At 39.9% G+C, this 19,383-nt stretch overlaps 1 protein-coding gene across 5 annotated transcripts in view; it reads right to left on the reverse strand.

Annotated features, from left to right (window-relative positions):
• Nucleotides 1-16,360, reverse strand: part of magi1b (membrane associated guanylate kinase, WW and PDZ domain containing 1b) — a 497,598-nt gene extending 481,238 nt beyond the window's left edge. For all 5 annotated transcript variants that reach the window (XM_061932500.1, XM_061932501.1, XM_061932499.1 and 2 more), the window contains exon 1: nucleotides 16,012-16,360. In XM_061932500.1, the coding sequence (XP_061788484.1) occupies nucleotides 16,012-16,309 (298 nt within the window). In that variant the 5' untranslated portion in view covers nucleotides 16,310-16,360. The remainder of the gene's footprint in view (nucleotides 1-16,011) is intronic.
• Between the last annotated feature and the right edge of the window lie 3,023 nt (nucleotides 16,361-19,383).

The raw sequence follows: 19,383 nt of genomic DNA on the forward strand, positions 1-19,383 counted from the left end.
ACTCTGTGGAAACGCTCCCCGCCCACACTGTTTGGTGCCTCGTCTGAGCTGCTGTAACTTAGATTACCATAGTAGGGATGTCCCGATCCGATATTTGGATCGGATCGGCTGCCGATATTTGCCAAAAATTGCGTATCGGCAAGGCATGGGAAAATGCAGATCCAGATCCAGTTTAAAAAAAAAACTCCGGTCCGTGTTTTCCAACGCACCGATTTAAATAATACATTCCACTTTTCTGCTGCTCCATAATTTCCGTTCCGCATTTTCCAGCACACCTTCAACACATCCACAGGCACGCAGTTGCTTTTAGCTGCTGGCATTACACGACAGGCTCTTCTCACTCTGTCCTGTGTCTCCCTTTCACAGACAGCGAGCGCACCTTCTTACACACATCACATACTGTCACGTCATACGTCACATACGTATACGTCCTCCCCGAGCAGAGAGGTAGCAGCATGGCTAACGTTAGCTGTGATGCTAGCGCAGCTGTGCGAGCAACGCTCCCTCTAAAGGTGCTCGCCTGTGCAATTGCGCACTGTTTAAGCGTCCTCTGCGCATAGCAAATCTATGCCACGCACAAAATCTAATAAAAAAATGAGCGCATAACAATTTTCGACACACGGACACGACAGAGAAAACAGTTTTCGTCATCATTGTTCAAATATTGTAACGTCTGTCGAGGCGCTTATCTTCATTCGGTGCCACATGTCCACACCATCAAAATGCTGAGGCAAAAATTTCCAGATCAACACTGTATGAAAAAAATTGTGATTTTTTTTTTAGTTGTGATTTCCTTCTCTGCATGAAAGTTTAAAAGTAGCATATATTAATGCAGTATGAAGAAGAATGTTTTAATGTAGACATGCAAGCCTTGAAAGAACATTTTGAAAATCAAGACTACATTTCCTGCAAATGGGTGCATTTCTACCCTATATTTTAACTTTAGATTTATTCTCATATCAAACTCTTTTGGCTGTCTTTTTGACACTTACATCCGGCGCCCCCCTCCACACCCTGGATTATAAATAATGTAAATAATTCAATGTGATTATCTTGTGTGATGACTGTATTATGATGATAGTATATATCTGATAGTATATATCTGTATCATGAATCAATTTAAGTGGACCCCGACTTAAACAAGTTGAAAAACTTATTGGGGTGTTACCATTTAGTGGTCAATTGTACGGAATATGTACTTCACTGTGCAACCTACTAATAAAAGTCTCAATCAATCAAAACACATAGAATCATCATACTGCTGTGATTATATGCATCAAGTGTTCATTCAAGGCTAAGGCAAAATATCGAGATATATATTGTGTATCGCAATATGGCCTTAAAATATCGCAATATTAAAAAAAGGCCATATCGCCCAGCCCTAGTTCAATGATGCCATTTCTGTTTGTCATGTATAATTTTGTCTATTTTGTGTTTATCCTTGAATAAACAGGTCAGTTTCTTGTTACCAACCATTGTGTATTATTCAAACTCCCCTAATTCAGCTGGCTAGTTGTTATCAAGAGAACTAAAACTCTTTTCAACATGATTCTGACAACTAAGTAGGCTAAATGACTTTAAACTTTAATACATGCTCGGATAGGCCAGTATCGGTCAGTATCGGTATCGGTCAGTATCGGTATCGGATCGGAAATGCAAAAACAATATCGGTATCGGATCGGAAGTGCAAAAACCTGGATCGGGACATCCCTATACCATAGTAACTAATTAGATGACCATAGTAACTAATTAGATTACCATAGTAACTAGTACATCATGCAAAAGCGCAGATTCCAACCATTGAAATGCTTTGTCTAATTCAAGACGTACAGTAATTTGAAAAGGTCACTACACATCATAATGGCAGCTACAGTTTCCATCTTAAAGGGGAACATTATCACCAGACCTGAGTAAGCGTCAATATATACCTTGATGTTGCAGAAAAAAAGACCATATATTTTTTTAACCGATTTCCGAACTCTAAATGGGTGAATTTTGGCGAATTAAACGCCTTTCTAATATTCGCTCTCGGAGCAATCGGAAAGCAATCCGCCATTTTCTCAAACACCGAGTCAAATCAGCTCTGTTATTTTCCGGGTTTTTTCGACTGTTTTCCGTACCTTGGAGACATCATGCCTCGTCGGTGTGTTGTCGGAGGGTGTAACAACACGAACAGGGACGGATTCAAGTTGCACCAGTGGCCCAAAGATGCGGAAGTGGCAAGAAATTGGACGTTTGTTCCGCACACTTTACCAACGAAAGCTATGCTACGACAGAGATGGCAAGAATGTGTGGATATCCTGCGACACTCAAAGCAGATGCATTTCCAACGATAAAGTTAAAGATATCTGCCGCCAGACCCCCATTTAATCTGCCGGAGTGTGTGAGCAATTCAGGGACAAAGGACCTCGGTAGCACGGCAAGCAATGGTGGCAGTTTGTTCCCGCAGACGAGCGAACTAAACCCCCTGGATGTCTTGGCTCACACCGTCCCTTATGCCACCGAAGATGATCAATAGAAGAATATCGACCCTAGCTTCCCTGGCCTGTTGACATCAACTCCAAAACTGGACAGATCAGCTTTCAGGAAAAGAGCGCGGATGAAGGTATGTCTACAGAATATATTAATTGATGAAAACTGGGCTGTCTGCACTCTCAAAGTGCATGTTGTTGCCAAATGTATTTCATATGCTGTAAACCTAGTTCATAGTTGTTAGTTTCCTTTAATGCCAAACAAACACATACCAATCGTTGGTTAGAAGGCGATCGCCGAATTCGTCCTCGCTTTCTCCCGTGTCGCTGGCTGTCGTGTCGTTTTCGTCGGTTTCGCTTGCATACGGTTCAAACCGATATGGCTCAATAGCTTCAGTTTCTTCTTCAATTTCGTTTTCGCTACCTGCCTCCACACTACAACCATCCGTTTCAATACATGCGTTATCTGTTGAATCGCTTAAGCCGCTGAAATCCGAGTCTGAATCCGAGCTAATGTCGCTATAGCTTGCTGTTCTTTCCGCCATGTTTGTTTGTATTCACTATGTGACGTCACAGGAAAATGGACGGGTGTTTATAACGATGGTTAAAATCAGGCACTTTGAAAATTTTGAAAAAAACTTCGAAAAATATAATAAGCCACTGGGAACTGATTTTTAATGGTTTTAACCATTCTGAAATTGTGATAATGTTCCCCTTTAAAGATCTAAACAAATTATTTGGGAATGTCCGGCGGGCCAGACTGAAAAGCTTAACGTTCTTAATTTTCCCAGGTGTGGTCTAATAGGTAAATGTAGAAACATGTTTAAATTCTCTGAAAGGAGAAGGATACTGTTTTCAGAAAGTGATTTCTCAGCAACATGTTATCAAGTGAGTGTGAAGCGACTGGGATGAGAATCAGCACCTCCAAGTCCGAGTCCATGGTTCTCGCCCAGAAAACGGTGGAGTGCCATCTCCGGGTTGGGGAGGAGACCCTGCCCCAAGTGGAGGAGTTCAAGTACCTAGGAGTCTTGTTCACGAGTGGGGGAAGAGTGGATCGTGAGATCGACAGGCGGATCGGTGCGGCGTCTTCAGTAATGCGGACGCTGTATCGATCCGTTGTGGTGAAGAAGGAGCTGAGCCGGAAGGCAAAGCTCTCAATTTACCGGTCGATCTACGTTCCCATCCTCACCTATGGTCATGAGCTTTGGGTTATGACCGAAAGGACAAGATCACGGGTACAAGCGGCCGAAATGAGTTTCCTCCGCCGGATGGCGGGGCTCTCCCTTAGAGATAGGGTGAGAAGCTCTGTCATCCGGGGGGAGCTCAAAGTAAAGCCGCTGCTCCTCCACATCGAGAGGAGCCAGATGAGGTGGTTCGGGCATCTGGTCAGGATGCCATCCGAACGCCTCCCTAGGGAGGTGTTTAGGGCACGTCCAACCGGTAGGAGGCCACGGGGAAGACCCAGGACACGTTGGGAAGACTATGTCTCCCGGCTGGCCTGGGAACGCCTCGGGATCCCCCGGGAGGAGCTGGACGAAGTGGCTGGGGAGAGGAAAGTCTGGGCTTCCCTGCTTAGGCTGCTGCCCCCGCGACCCGACCTCGGATAAGCGGAAGAAGATGGATGGATGGATGGATGTTATCAAGTGTTCCAAGTCCATAGCTGGTCTACAAAGTTTCTGTGGTCTCCATCTACGACCGAAAGGCTGAACTGAGCAACAACACAACAATTTAGCACTTCACTTGTTTAGAAAGTGCGGTTCGCTCGGAGAAACGTAAAAGAGTAGCAGTCTGCCACGCTACGCTAGGAACGTGTCAGAGCGGCTCAGTCTCAAACCCACTGGGCCCCTGCTGGGTCGAGATGACCATGAACGAGTCAGACCAGCCAGGCTGGCCCGATGCTCCCATTCTTGCGAGCTGCTAGAAAATGTGACAAGTCTCGCCACCAACTAGCGTGCACAAGCAAAGCATATAGCAATGACAAAGCCATGAAAGAATTATTATTATTATTCCGCAGCTTTGCGCTGTAATTTGACCCCCTTAACATGCTTCAAAACTCACCAAATTTGACGCACACATCAATAAACGCGAACAAAACTCTTTGGTAAAAAAATCAAACCCCAAAACTCAAAATTGCGCTCTAGCGCCCCCTAAAACAAAAACTGTCTCTAACTCCCAGTACAAATGTCGTAAAGACATGAAACAAAAACCTCTATGTAGGTCTCACTTAGACCTACTTTTTATTAATTAATTTCCTCGGGCAAAAATCAACAGGAAGTTGGCAATTCCCCCTTCAAGACAAAAAAGTACTATAAACAGTCACTTTTGCCTCTTTGAGCTGTAATTTGACCCCCTTAACACGCTTCAAAACTCACCAAACTGAACACACACATCAGGACTGGCAAAAATTGCTATCTAATAAAAAAACCTAACCCCAAATTTAAAAATTGCGCTCTAGAGCAATTTTTGAATAAAACGGAGAAAAAACTGCTCCTCGGAAGAAAAAAATGACAAAACTGCCTATAACTCCCACTGGGAAGGTCGGAGAGACATGAAACAAAAACCTCTCCGTAGGTCTCACTTAGACCTACATTTCATAAATTGACAACCCCCAGCAAAAATCTACAGGAAGTTTGCTATTCCCCCTTCAACACAACATTTTTGTAAAAACCGGTAACCTTTCTTCAAACATTATCTCCTCTGAGCGTGTTTGTCGTTTCGGCTTCAAAATAACACAGGAGAGAGATTGAACCCTTTTTAAAAGTTATCGAAAGAGTTTTAATACCGGCTCCGGTTTTGATTTTATGACCCTTCAAAGAACCGCTGCGCTGATGCTGCTGCGCTGCTGTTTTTTCAAAATGGCTGCTTAAAAGCAGGAAGCACCAGCGTGCCCACACAATGCAGACAAGGTAGGTACACTAAACAAAAGTATTGCGACAATTCGGACTAAAAGTAAACAAAATTATTGGGACACTTACGACGAAAACTGAACAAAAGTATTGGGACACTTACACTGGAAAAAAATATTGGGACACTTACAAATTCAATAGGTCCTTATGTCCCATTGCATAAGGACTCCCTTTGGGAGTCCTTATACAATGGGCCATGCGGGCCCTAATAATAATATCAAATAGCAGACAATTTCACCTAAAATAATCAACTGCAAAAAAAACATGCATCTCAAATCAGGGTCTTCCGTTGAAAGTAATTGAGATCAATTTAATTGGTGCTTGGCCCACCAAAAGAACACAATTTTAATGTGTAACATGCCTTTGAAAAAGAAAAAGAAACTTTTAAATAATTAAATATTACATAAAAAAAACAATACAATAGAGCAATCCTGGGCAAAATAAAGCCCGTTAAGCTTTTCAATCTGGCCCGCCGGACATTCCCAAATAATTTTTTTAGATCTTTAAGATGGAAACTGTATGATGTGCAGTGATGTTTTCAAATGACCGTAAGTCTTGAACTATACCAGGGGTCGGCAACCTTTACCAGTCAAAGAGCCATTTTGACCAGTTTCACAAACTATAGAAAACAACGGGAGCCGCAAAATTTTTTGAAATTTTAAATGAAATAACACTGCATACAAATTTTTTTTTTTGCTTTGTGCTATGTATAATCCAGGGGTCTCAGACACGCTGCCCACACCTTTTTATGGAATTTTTAAGCTGGTGCGGCACAGCGTCATGCGTGCCGTGATGGTACAGCATATAGCGCCCACTATAACTAGCGTGCCTGATCAGCCACATGTTGAATGGGGCTTCCACTTGCTCACGTAGGTGACAGCAAGGCATACTTGGTTAACAACCACACAGGTTACACTGACGGTGGCGGTATAATTTTTTTTTTAACACTCTTACTAATAATGCGCCACACTGTGAACCCACACCAAACAAGAATGACAAACACATTTCGGGAGAACATCTGCACCGTAACACAACATAAACACAACAGGACAAATACCCAGAATCCCATGCAGCCCTAACTCTTCCGGGATACATTATACACCCCCGCTACCAAACCCCGCCCACCTCAACCGACGCACAGAGGGGAGGGGGGGGGGGGGGGGGGGGGGGGGGGGTTGATGTGTGAGGGAGCAGGCTTGGGGTGGGGGCGGGGTTTGGTGGTAGCAGGGGTGTATAATGTAGCCCGGAAGAGTCAGGGCTGCATGGGATTCTGGGTGTTTGTTCTGTTGTGTTATTAGTAAGAGTGTTAAAGTTGTTTTATATGATCACCGTCTGTGTAACCTGTGTGCTTGTTGACCAAGTATGCCTTGCTGTCACGTACGTGTGCAAGCAGAAAATGTTTATTATATAACAAGTGTTGGGCTGGCACGCTGTTAACACTGTTATTATAGCTGTAAGGGTGAAAATCGGTGAATATTAATCCCGGGAGTTATCTGCGAGAGGCACTGAAATCCGGAAGTCTTACGGGAAAATTGGGGGGTTCAGCAAGTAAGCTGCTGAGCCGCATCAGAGTGATCAAAGAGCCGCATGCGGCTCCGGAGCCGCGGGTTGCCGACCCCTGAACTATACAAAGTATTTCAATGGTTGGAATTTGCGCTTTTGCATGATGCACTAGTTACTATGGTAATCTTATTAGTTACTATGGTCATCTAAATCACAGCAGCTCAGACGAGGCACCAAGCAGTGTGGGTGGGGAGCGTTTCCACAGAGTGTTTCCAGAGCGGCCAGCCTGAAATGCGGGTGTCAGGGACAGACGCGGAAGGAGATTTTTACAACAAAGTTCTAAAGCTTAGTGATATATCAGATATATCAGATTGTAGATGGGTTTTTTTTTTACCCTTTGCGTTCATATTTCGCTGTGTTAGTTGCATTTTTGTTGCATTTCGCTTGATTGTAAAATATGTCGATCGAGAGGGGGTGTGACATTCATATGTTGTCAATATTCAGTGTTTTATCGTTCGTAGTTAATATTGTAAATCCCCCAGTCTTTATTTTCATGTACATTCTAGGGGTGTCATTCAGTAAAAAAAAGAATTAAATTCCATTCTGTTTTTTAAGGCGGTCTGTCCGTAATGTTTTTAGCTTTCAATCAGACATTATTGTGAGGTTTTGTATTAGTGTTCCTAAAAATACATATACCCAGACACATTGTTTTCTCTAAATTTGGCCCCCCGAGTGAAAATAATTGCCCAGGCCTGCAATAGAATGTACTATCAACAACTACAGTAGTTTCATGAAGTAATGTCAATATACAGCATTTACCTTGGAGAGCAGCATCTACTTCCAGCTCCTCTGTCAAACACAACCTCAGCAGCTTCTCCATAGTTTCATGGATAAATGTCTGACGTTTAGACATTATTATAGCTTCCGCTATCAGTGTGTGTGAATGGGTAAGTGTGATTTTTAATGTAAAGCACTTTGGGCATTATTCCAGGTATAGCAAAGCGCTAAATAAATACAAACCTTTTCACTAATTACCATTATTTGAACAACCTTGGCTGGCGTTAGACTCATCCTGCTTCAGTATGGTGCAGATTACCGGTACTACAGTAGAACGGCTTCACAAAGTCGACTACACACTTTGTCGCGTTTCTGAAATTTTTGAATGAAAAATGTACTGTAATGGATGTCGCAATAGCAATTATTTGTATCTTTAAAGATGATGCTACATATGTACAAAATAAACCACATGAAGGAAAATGATAAAACTACATAAATAACCTCCTGTACTTTGATTTTGATATAATTTTTTTATCTTGATAGATTGAAAAGTAACACCAATGAGTTGACTGATGAATATCATCACATCATTTATTCAGAAAAAATGAATAACGACAAATAAATTATTAACCACAACATGTAAGTATAAAAAAACAAAAAAACAACAACATTATGATTTGTACATTTTCAGAATGTGCTTGTTCTATTTTTAAACAAAGAAAACAATCTGAATTTTTTTTTTTTTTAAGTTATCGTGTCATGATTTTACCAGTCCGACCCACTTGGGAGTAGATTTTTTTCCCCATGTGGCCCCCAATCTAAAATGAGTTTCACACTCCTGGTCTAGGGTGTCTGTCTAGGCCAGGGGTGCTCATTACGTCGATCGCGAGCTACCGGTCGATCATGGAGGGTGTGTCAGTCGATCACCAGGCAGGCATTAAAAAAATAGTCCTAAAAATGAGCGATCATAAATCTTCACTATGACGTCACTTTCGTCACTTGATTGACATTCACGGCACCCGAGGGTCTTCTGAGATGAGCTTGTGCACAAGCTAGCAAGCTACAAAGTTTGCCGACAATGTATTTCTTGTAAAGTGTATACAAAAGAGTACGGAAGCTGGATAAATAAGATGCCAAAAACCAACCACTTTCATGTGGTATTGGACAGAAAGGAGGACTTTTTTCTCCTCCATTCAAAAATGTGGACGTTATCAGCACCACTGTCTGATTCCAATCAATGCAAGTCATCAGAATCAGGTAATACACCAATTTATATTCTTGTCTTCATGAAAGAAAGGAATCTATATGTGTTAAACATGCTCGTATTATCTTTAAACACTTTTAACTTATTAACAATATTAATTATATGTGTTAAACATGCTTGTATTATCTTTAAACACCTTTAACTTATTAACAATATTAACTATATGTGTTAAACATGCTTGTATTATCATTAAACACCTTTGACTTGTTAACAATATTAACTATATGTGTTAAACATGATTGTATTATCTTTAAACACCTTTATCTTGTTAACAATATTAACTTTGTGTTAAACATGCTTGTATTATCTTTAACCACCTTTAAGTTGTTATCAATATTAACTATATGTGTTAAACATTCTTGTATTATCATTAAACCCCTTTAATTTATTAACAATATTAACTATATGTGTTAAACATGCTTGCATTATCTTTAAACACCTTTAACTTGTTAACAATATTAACTATATGTGTTAAACATGCTTGTATTATCATTAAACACCTTTAACTTGTTAACAAAAACATATATTTCATAAATAAGTAAATATAAATTATATATATGAATGAGGTAGATCCCCACGACTTGATCAATTGAAAAGTAGCTCGCCTGCAGAAAAAGTGTGAGCACCCCTGGTCTAGGCGATAAATCGCAATTCATTTTGAGTTAACTCTGAACAAACTGTGATTAATTGTGATTTAAAAAAAATGTGTTACAGCCCAAATTATTATTAATTTTAATGAGTTATTTTCCTCATTTAGAATTGGAGGAATGTAGAGGTAAGGCGAGGACCAAATCCCATTGTAAAAAGTGAAACTTAAACAAAGGCTTGTCAATGTACCACCTTTCCCTCCCTCCATATACAGTCACATTGACATCACATGGACAAAGATGGAGGAAAGTTCTGTGGTCAGATGAAAGAAAAATGGAGCTGTTTGGCCACAATACCCAGCAATATGTTTGGAGGAGAAAAGGTGAGGCCTTTAATCCCAGGAACATTACGCCTACCGTCAAGCATGGCGGTGGTAGTATTATGCTCTAGGCCTGTTTTGCTGCCAATGGAGCTGGTGCTTTACAGAGAGTAAATGGGACAATGAAAAAGGAGGATTACCGCCAATTTCCAACCAAAAATCATCAGAGTTGGGTCTTGGGCGAAGTTGGGTGTTCCAACAGGACAATGACCCCAAACACACGTCAAAAGTGGTAAAGGAATCAGGCTAGAATGAAGGTTTTAGAATGGCCTTCCCAAAGTCCTGACTTAAACGTGTGGACAATGCTGAAGAAACAAGTCCATGTCAGAAAACCAACACATTTAGCTGAACTGCACCAATTTTGTCAAGAGGAGTGGTCAAAAATTCAAGCAGAAGCTTGTGGATGGCTACCAAAAGTGCCTTATTGCAGTGAAACTTGCCAAGGGACATGAAACCAAATATTAACATTGCTGTATGTATACTTTTGACCCAGCACATTTGCTCACATTTTCAGTAGACCCATAATAAATTCATAAAAGAACCAAACTTCATGAATGATCTAAAGTGAGTTTGACACCCCTGGTCTAGGGTGTCTGTCTAGGCCAGGGGTCGGCAACCCAACATGTTGAAAGAGCCATATCGCACCAAAAATACAAAAAGCAAATCTGTCTGGAGCCGCAAAAAGTTAAAAGCCTCATATAAGTGTTATAATGAAGGCAACACACTCAGTAAGTGTCTCAGAGGGAGAGATAACTCTTATAAATTACTGGCTTAAGGTAATAGATGTGTGTGCCCAAGTTAAAGGCAAGGACAGGCTGTCTTCTTCTAATGGATTTATTATAATCTTTGCAAGCTGGGTAACGTTTGCTGTGGTCTGGAACAACATGGCACACAATCAGAAATGCAGCCAGTACTACATACAGATAGTGTGTCATGAGACATGCAAATATAAATTAAATACACAGAGGACATAAGTAAAGGAAATAAAATTAACTCAAATATACCTACAAACAAGGCATAATGATGCAATATGTACACACAGCTAGCCTAAATAGCATGTTAGCATGGATTATTAGCACTCCACGTAAGTCAATGACATCAATAAAGCTCACCTTTGTGCATTCACGCACAGCATAAAACGTTTGGTGGACAAAATGAGACAAAGAAGGAGTGGCAGAAAACACGTCTTTCTGTGGTAGCGTCGGAGAAAGTTGTACTTGTGAACCAACTACGGTGAGTTCAAGGACCGCCAAAATTAGTAGGAAAAAATGGCACTGGCCAAATACTGTCATCAATTAATTAAGCATAAACACAAACATATTAAACAGTGGGCTTTCTAACGATTAGGAAGGTTTGTGTCATATTTGTCCTACTACAGAAACATTATTAAAGGGGAACATTATCACCAGACCTATGTAAGCGTCAATATATACCTTGATGTTGCAGAAAAAAGACCTTTTTTTTTTTTAACCTATTTCCGAACTCTAAATGGGTGAATTTTGGCGAATTAAACGCCTTTCTATTATTCGCTTTCGGGAAGCAATCCGCCATTTTCTCACTTTCGTCGGTGTGTTGTCGGAGGGTGTAACAACACGAACAGGGACGGATTCAAGTTGCACCAGTGGCCATAAAGATGCGAAAGTGGCAAGAAATTGGACAAAATTTGTTCAAGATACGAGGCTGTGGGGAAAGCCGACGAAATGGTCAGTCGTTTGTTCCGCACACTTTACCGACGAAAGCTATGCTACGACAGAGATGGCAAGAATGTGTGGATATCCTGCGACACTCAAAGCAGATGCTGACATCAACTCCAAAACTGGACAGATCAGCTTTCAGGAAAAGAGAGCGGATGAGGGTATGTCTACAGAATATATTAATTGATGAAAACTTTATTCATTACTCGCGGTTTTACGTAAATTATTATACATAAACTGTGCTTACCAATAATTTAGCTTAAAAACATTTATTTTTTTCAATCATTCGAGTAGTCTTGTGTAATGCAGTATTTTGTGTCTATTTAGGTATGGTTAACCTGAGTGCTGAAATCGTGGAAAAATATATGTTCTTACCGCGCCTGAAATGGGCTGTCTGCACTCTCAAAGTGCATGTTGTTGCCAAATGTATTTCATATGCTGTAAACCTAGTTCATAGTTGTTAGTTTCCTTTAATGCCAAACAAACACATACCAATCGTTGGTTAGAAGGCGATCGCCGAATTCGTCCTCGCTTTCTCCCGTGTCGCTGGCTGTCGTGTCGTTTTCGTCGGTTTCGCTTGCATACGGTTCAAACCGATATGGCTCAATAGCTTCAGTTTCTTCTTCAATTTCGTTTTCGCTACCTGCCTCCACACTACAACCATCCGTTTCAATACATGCGTAATCTGTTGAATCGCTTAAGCCGCTGAAATCCGAGTCTGAATCCGAGCTAATGTCGCTATACCTTGCTGTTTTATCCGCCATGTTTGTTTGTATTGGCATCACTGTGTGACGTCACAGGAAAATGGACGGGTGTATATAACGATGGTTAAAATCAGGCACTTTGAAGATTTTTTTAGGGATATTGCGTGATGGGTAAAATTTTGAAAAAAAACTTCGAAAAATAAAATAAGCCACTGGGAACTGATTTTTAATGGTTTTAACCCTTCTGAAATTGTGATAATGTTCCCCTTTGAAACAACAAATATATTTTCGCCCCATCTTTTTCCCTTTTTGAAAAAGCTCCAGGGAGCCACTAGGACGGTGCTAAAGAGCCGCTCGAGAGCCGCGGGTTGCTGACCCCCGGTCTAGGCTACACTTGCCAACCCTCCTGAATTTTCCGGGAGACTCCCGAAATTTAGCGCCTCTCCCGAAAACCTCCCGGGACAAATATTCTCCCGAAAATCTCCCGATTTTCAGCCGGAGCTGGAGGCCACGCCCCCTCCAGCTCCATGCGGACCTGAGTGAGGACAGCCTTTTTTCACGACGGGAGGACAACAGGGTGACAAGAACTAAATCATCCAGACTAGAGATAAATTGTATTATTATGTTTATCTTACCTAAAAATAAATATATTTATTAATTTAAAAAAAAAAAAAACGAAATAAATTGTACTATGTTTTGCTAAAAACATCACAATTAATTGTATTTTTATTTGTATTTTTTCTGACTCCTTTTCACATCCAACCATTAGAATTATACATTAAAATAAACATATTTGAAATAATTAATTTTAAATTATCATAATAATTCATTTAAAATGACCACATTTAATTATTAAAATAATTGCTTGTTTATTAACAACTTTAGCATTTTATTCATTACATTTTGAAGCTCTTTAGAAGCCAAGTTATGTTATATTCCTTAATATTTATTTATGCAAGTTTGAAGTATCAATTATCTAAACACAGTTTTATTTGCATATTTTCAGTATTTTCAGGATGTAGATATATATATATATATATATATATATGTATATATATATATATATATATGTATATGTATGAAATACTTCCATCCATCCATTTTCTACCGCTTATTCCCTTTGGGGTCGCGGGGGCGCTGGAGCCTATCTCAGCTACAATCGGGCGGAAGGCGGGGTACACCCTGGACAAGTCGCCACCTCATCGCAGGGCCAACACAGATAGACAGACAACATTCACACTCACATCCACACACTAGGGCCAATTTAGTGTTGCCAATCAACTTATCGTATGAAATACTTGACTTGGTGAATTCTAGCTGTCAATATACTCCTCCCCTCTTAACCACGCCCTGCCCCACCCCCGACCACGCCCCCAACCCCCACCTCCCGAAATCGGAGGTCTCAAGGTTGGCAAGTATGGTCTAGGCCAGGGGTGCTCATTACGTCGATCGCGAGCTACCGGTCGATCTCGGAGGGTGTGTCAGTCGATCACCAGCCAGGCATTAAAAAAATAGTCCTAAAAATGAGCGATCATAAATCTTCACAATGACGTCATTTTCGTCACTTGATTGACATTCACGGCACCCGAGGGTCTTCTGAGATGACGCTGGCTGCTGCCAGCTCATTAAAATTACCGACTGGAAGGCGAGAAACACTTTATTTCAACAGACTCTGGCGCCGTACCTGTCGTCAAAACTCCAAAGACCGACTGCACAGTTGCACAGTTGCGCTAACAAAATAGGAGTCTCAGAAAGCTGGCGTGCACAAGCTAGCAAGCTACGGAGTTTGCCGACAATGTATTTCTTGTAAAGTGTATACAAAGGAGTACGGAAGCTGGACAAATAAGATGCCAAAAACCAACCACTTTCATGTGGTATTGGACAGAAAGGAGGACTTTTTTTCTCCTCCATTCGAAAATGCGGACCTTATCAGCACCACTTTCTGATTCCTATCAATGCAAGTCATCAGAATCAGGTAATACACCAACTTATATTCTTGTCTTCATGAAAGAAAGGAATCTATATGTGTTAAACATGCTTGTATTATCTTTAAACACCTTTAACTTATTAACAATATTAACTATATGTGTTAAACATGCTTGTATTATCTTTAAACACCTTTAACTTGTTAACAATATTAACTATATGTATTAAACATTCTTGTATTATCATTAAACACCTTTAATTTTTTAACAATATTAACTATGTGTTAAACATGCTTGTATTATCTTTAAACACCTTTAACTTGTTAACAATATTAACTATATGTATTTAACATGCTTGTATTATCATTAAACACTTATAATTTTTTAACAATATTAACTATATGTGTTAAACATGCTTGCATTATCATTAAACACCTCTAACTTGTTAACAAAAACATATATTTCATAAATAAGTAAATATAAATTATATATATGAATGAGGTAGATCCCCACGACTTGATCAATTGAAAAGTAGCTCGCCTGCAGAAAAAGTGTGAGCACCCCTGAGTTACACCCATCTGAACAGGTCAGCCACTTGTTTAAAGCCCGATCACAGTTGAAATCTTGAAATGAAGGGCCTTTAATGGCCAAAACATTAACCTGGACAACATTTTAACAGCTGGTTGGCTCAGATTTTATTATTTTCATTGCATTCACATGCTGCAGTGGACAGTGGACAATTTAGCTTCATTATTAATGCAGTATCTGAAGCACCGTCTCCACGTGTGTTTATTGACAACAGGGTTATAACCTGGACACGTTAGCTCGTCGGTATGGTAACACGTGACGTGACAACAGCGGCGGTGTTAATGAAGCAGCGTCAGGCTGCTCACCGTGAGTGAAACGCTCGGTGAAATCGCGGATTAACGTTAAATATATGACGAGCCGCGAGCGATGCAGCTATAACTTATCTACCTACAACCTATATTACCCTCGTATTTTGATCCGGTCGGTCCGTTCTTTTACTCCGCCGTCTTCTTCTTCTTCTTCTTCTTCTGGCCCACCAGGTGAATTAAGTGCTATTGGCGGAGTTACAATGCATAGTAGGCTACCGCCACCTACTGCACCGGAGTTGTAACTACAAGGTACATTCACAGACAGAGTCCCATTGCTTTTATGAGCGGTCGAGCGAGTCAAAAGCCGAAAAATCCATTTGTGGCGGACGTAATTCTTTCGTGGCGGGCCGCCACAAATAAATGAATGTGTGGGAAACACTGAATATATTTTCGCCCCATCTTTTTCCATTTTTTAAAAAGCTCCAGGGAGCCACTAGGACGGTGCTAAAGAGCCGCTCGAGAGCCGCGGGTTGCTGACCCCCGGTCTAGGCGATTAATCGCGATTAATGTTGAGTTAACTCTGAACAAATTGCGATTTCAAAAAAATGTTACAGCCCTAATTATTGTTAATGACAATGGGTTCTTTTCTTCATTTAGAATTGGAGGAATGTAAAAGTAAGGCGAGGACCAAACCCCATTATAAAAAGTGAAGCTTAAACAAAGGCTTGTCAATGGACCACCTTTCCCTCCCTCCATATAAAACTAAACTTCATTGAATGAACGGTTTGATTTAGAGGTGAATAATTACTGCCGAATTGAAAAGCAATAGTTTACATATGGAGGAACAGAGTTAGGCTAAGCCAACACCTGCTTGTGGTCCTTGATAGACCTGAGCAACAATAAAACGACCAAAGTTTGAAGGAGTTCTGTATGTGTGTGTTGTGACGTCACTTGGAGCGCTTACCTTGCCTGACGGTTTTCAACCTGACCGGACCTTTGCAGTTCTTTATGAGCGTCTGCACGTCGTACAGCGGTAATCCTGAGATGGGAAGGTTCTCCACCTCCAGAAGAAGCTCCCCATCAGACAAATGTCCACTGTTGTAAAGCACTTTATCCTGCTGGGGTTGCCCGATCAGAACGAACTCTCCATTCTCCGCTCCTCCGCGCAGTGGCACGTTCAAGTCCCCGCGGGCATCTTTGGACACGGAGCACTCGTTCACCCGGGAGGTCCAGTGGTTCTTCCTCAACGCGGGGTTGGACATGTCGGCGGACTGTGCCGCTGAGTTGGGATATAAAAAAAAGGGGGGGGAAGAAAAGCAGTCACAAAGCGAGTTGGTTTCCCGGTGAAACTTTCTGTCGCTTCCCCGGAAACATGAGCGCCGCGGACGGTCTTGTCGCGCGGAGGGAATCACGCCATTTGTCCACCTGGAAGTCACTTCTCACTCTGCTATCATTTCCTCAACATGTCTGCTGCTGCTCGGGTCCACGCGTAAGTTCCTTGGAAACTCACTTCAAAATGTCCTTTTACTTTCTTTAGTCAGAAGCGACCGGTTTGCTATTTTCCGTCCCCCGGTCGGTGAGTTCACGATCCCGGACTCTTGTGGGCAGGTAAGCCGCCGCTCGTCCTTCTGGCTCGGAGCTCCACACTCTATAACGCAGTCAATGAGGCTCTGCTCCTGAGACGTTCAAGTGCTGTCGGAAATGTTGCTTTCCATTTGGGAAGTATTGTTTTGAATCATCAATCCACTCATACGTGTAATTGTAATAGCTACACGGTGAAAACGTTTTATAACGTCTATTGAAAAGTGCTTAAATTACAGACTTAACCGAAACCAAAGTACAACCAAAAATAAAAACGGCAATTAATAATTAATTGATAAACACAACGACTATTGCTGTCTGTGTTTATGTGTGTGATGACATTTTTATTATATTTTATGAGGTTTACACTAAGTTATTTTGCATTTGACGCACACTATTTGGAGTGTTTGAATGCAGCAGGAATACAAATGCGCATGCGTGGTGCTCATATTTGTATTCAAATACAGCCATTTGTCAATTAGGTTAAAGCCACCTATTTTCTTTGCAGAGCTATTTTTACAAAATAAAAAGGGCCGAAAAACTTGTTTTTTATAGCTTGAAATGTAAATGTATTCACTTTATTTAAACCTTAAAAAAGTGAATAAGCTTGTTTTGAAACAAAATGTTGGTAATCATCTCGTATTTCAGTATGTATTTATTTCTAGTGCATGTTTTTTTCATCACCATTAGAGCTACTTTGGCAACAATAAAAAAAAAAGTTTATATAACGCTTAAATGGTACTATCATTGTGCTATTTTGTGGTAATTTGACATTAAATAGAGGCATTATGTCTGAAGTGAACAGTCAATGTGCTCTGCTCCTGATACGTTCAAGTGCTGTCGGAAATTATGATTTCCATTTGGGAAATATTGGTCTCGCCATGATGTTTTTAATCATAAAACATTTTATCAATCCACACATACGTGTAGCTGCAATAGCTACACGGTGAAAACGTTTTATAACGTCTATTGAAAAGTGCTTAAATTACAGACTTAACCGAAACCAAAGCACAACCAAAAATAACAACGCCAATTAATAATTAATTGATAAACACAACGACTATTGCTGTCTGTGTTTATGTGTGTGACGACCTTTTTATTTTATTTTATGAGGTTTACACTAACTTATTTTGCATTTTACGCATACTATTTGGAGTGATTTAATGCAGCAGGAATACAAATGTGCATGCGTGGTGCTCATATGTGTAATCAAATACAGCCATTTGTCAATTAGGTTAAAGCCACCTATTTTCTTTGCAGAGCTATTTTTACAAAATAAAAATGGCCGAAAAACTTGTTTTTTATAGCTTAAAACTTAAAATGTAAATGTATTCACTTTATTTAAACCTTAAAAAAGTGAATAAGCTTGTTTTGTAACAAAATGTTGGTAATCATCTTGTATTTCAGTATGTATTTATTTCTAGTGCTTGTTTTTTTTATCACTATTAGAGCTACTTTGGCAACATTAAAAACAAAACGTTTATATAACGCTTAAAAGTGCTGTCATTATCATTGTACTATTTTGTGGTAATTTGACATTAAATCGAGGCAATATGTCTGAAGTGAACAGTCAATGTGCTCTGCTCCTGATACGTTCAAGTGCTGTCGGAAATTATGATTTCCATTTGGGAAATATTGGTCTCGCCATGATGTTTTTAATTATAAAACATTTTATCAATCCACACATACGTGTAACTGCAATAGCTACACGGTGAAAACGTTTTATACCGTCTATTGAAAAGTGCTTAAATTACAGACTTAACCGAAACCAAAGCACAACCAAAAATAAAAACGCCAATTAATAATTAATTGATAAACACAACGACTATTGCTGTCTGTGTTTATGTGTGTGATTACCTTTTTATTTTATTTTATGAGGTTTACACTAACTTATTTTGCATTTGACGCACACTATTTGGAGTGTTTGAATGCAGCAGGAATACAAATGCGCATGCGTGGTGCTCATATGTGTATTCAAATACAGCCATTTGTCAATTAGGTTAAAGCCACCTATTTTCTTTGCAGAGCTATTTTTACAAAATAAAAATGGCCGAAAAACTTTTTTTTATAGCTTAAAATGTAAATGTATTCACTTTATTTAAACATTAAAAAGGTGAATAAGCTTGTTTTGAAACAAAATGTTGGTAATCATCTCGTATTTCAGTATGTATTTATTTCTAGAGCATGTTTTTTTTATCACCATCAGAGCTACTTTGGCAACAATAAAAAAAAAAAGTTTATATAACGCTTAAAAGTGCTGTCATTATCATTGTACTATTGTGTGGTAATTTGACATTAAATAGAGGCATTATGTCTGAAGTGAACAGTCAATGTGCTCTGCTCCTGATACGTTCAAGTGCTGTCGGAAATTATGATTTCCATTTGGAAAATATTGGTCTCGCCATGATGTTTTTAATCATAAAACATTTTATCAATCCACACATACGTGTAACTGCAATAGCTACACAGTGAAAACGTTTTATAACGTCTATTGAAAAGTGCTTAAATTACAGACTTAACCGGAACCAAAGTACAACCTAAAAATAAAAACGCCAATTAATAATTAATTGATACACAGAACGACTATTGCTGTCTGTGTTTATGTGTGTGATGACATTTTTATTTTATTTTATGAGGTTTACACTAACTTATTTTGCATTTGACGCACACTATTTGGAGTGTTTGAATGCAGCAAGAATACAAATGTGCATGCGTGGTGCTCATAGGTGTATTCAAATACAGCCATTTGTCAATT

This window comes from Nerophis lumbriciformis, linkage group LG38, assembly GCF_033978685.3.
Source record: "Nerophis lumbriciformis linkage group LG38, RoL_Nlum_v2.1, whole genome shotgun sequence".
NCBI classification, from domain to species: domain Eukaryota; kingdom Metazoa; phylum Chordata; class Actinopteri; order Syngnathiformes; family Syngnathidae; genus Nerophis; species Nerophis lumbriciformis.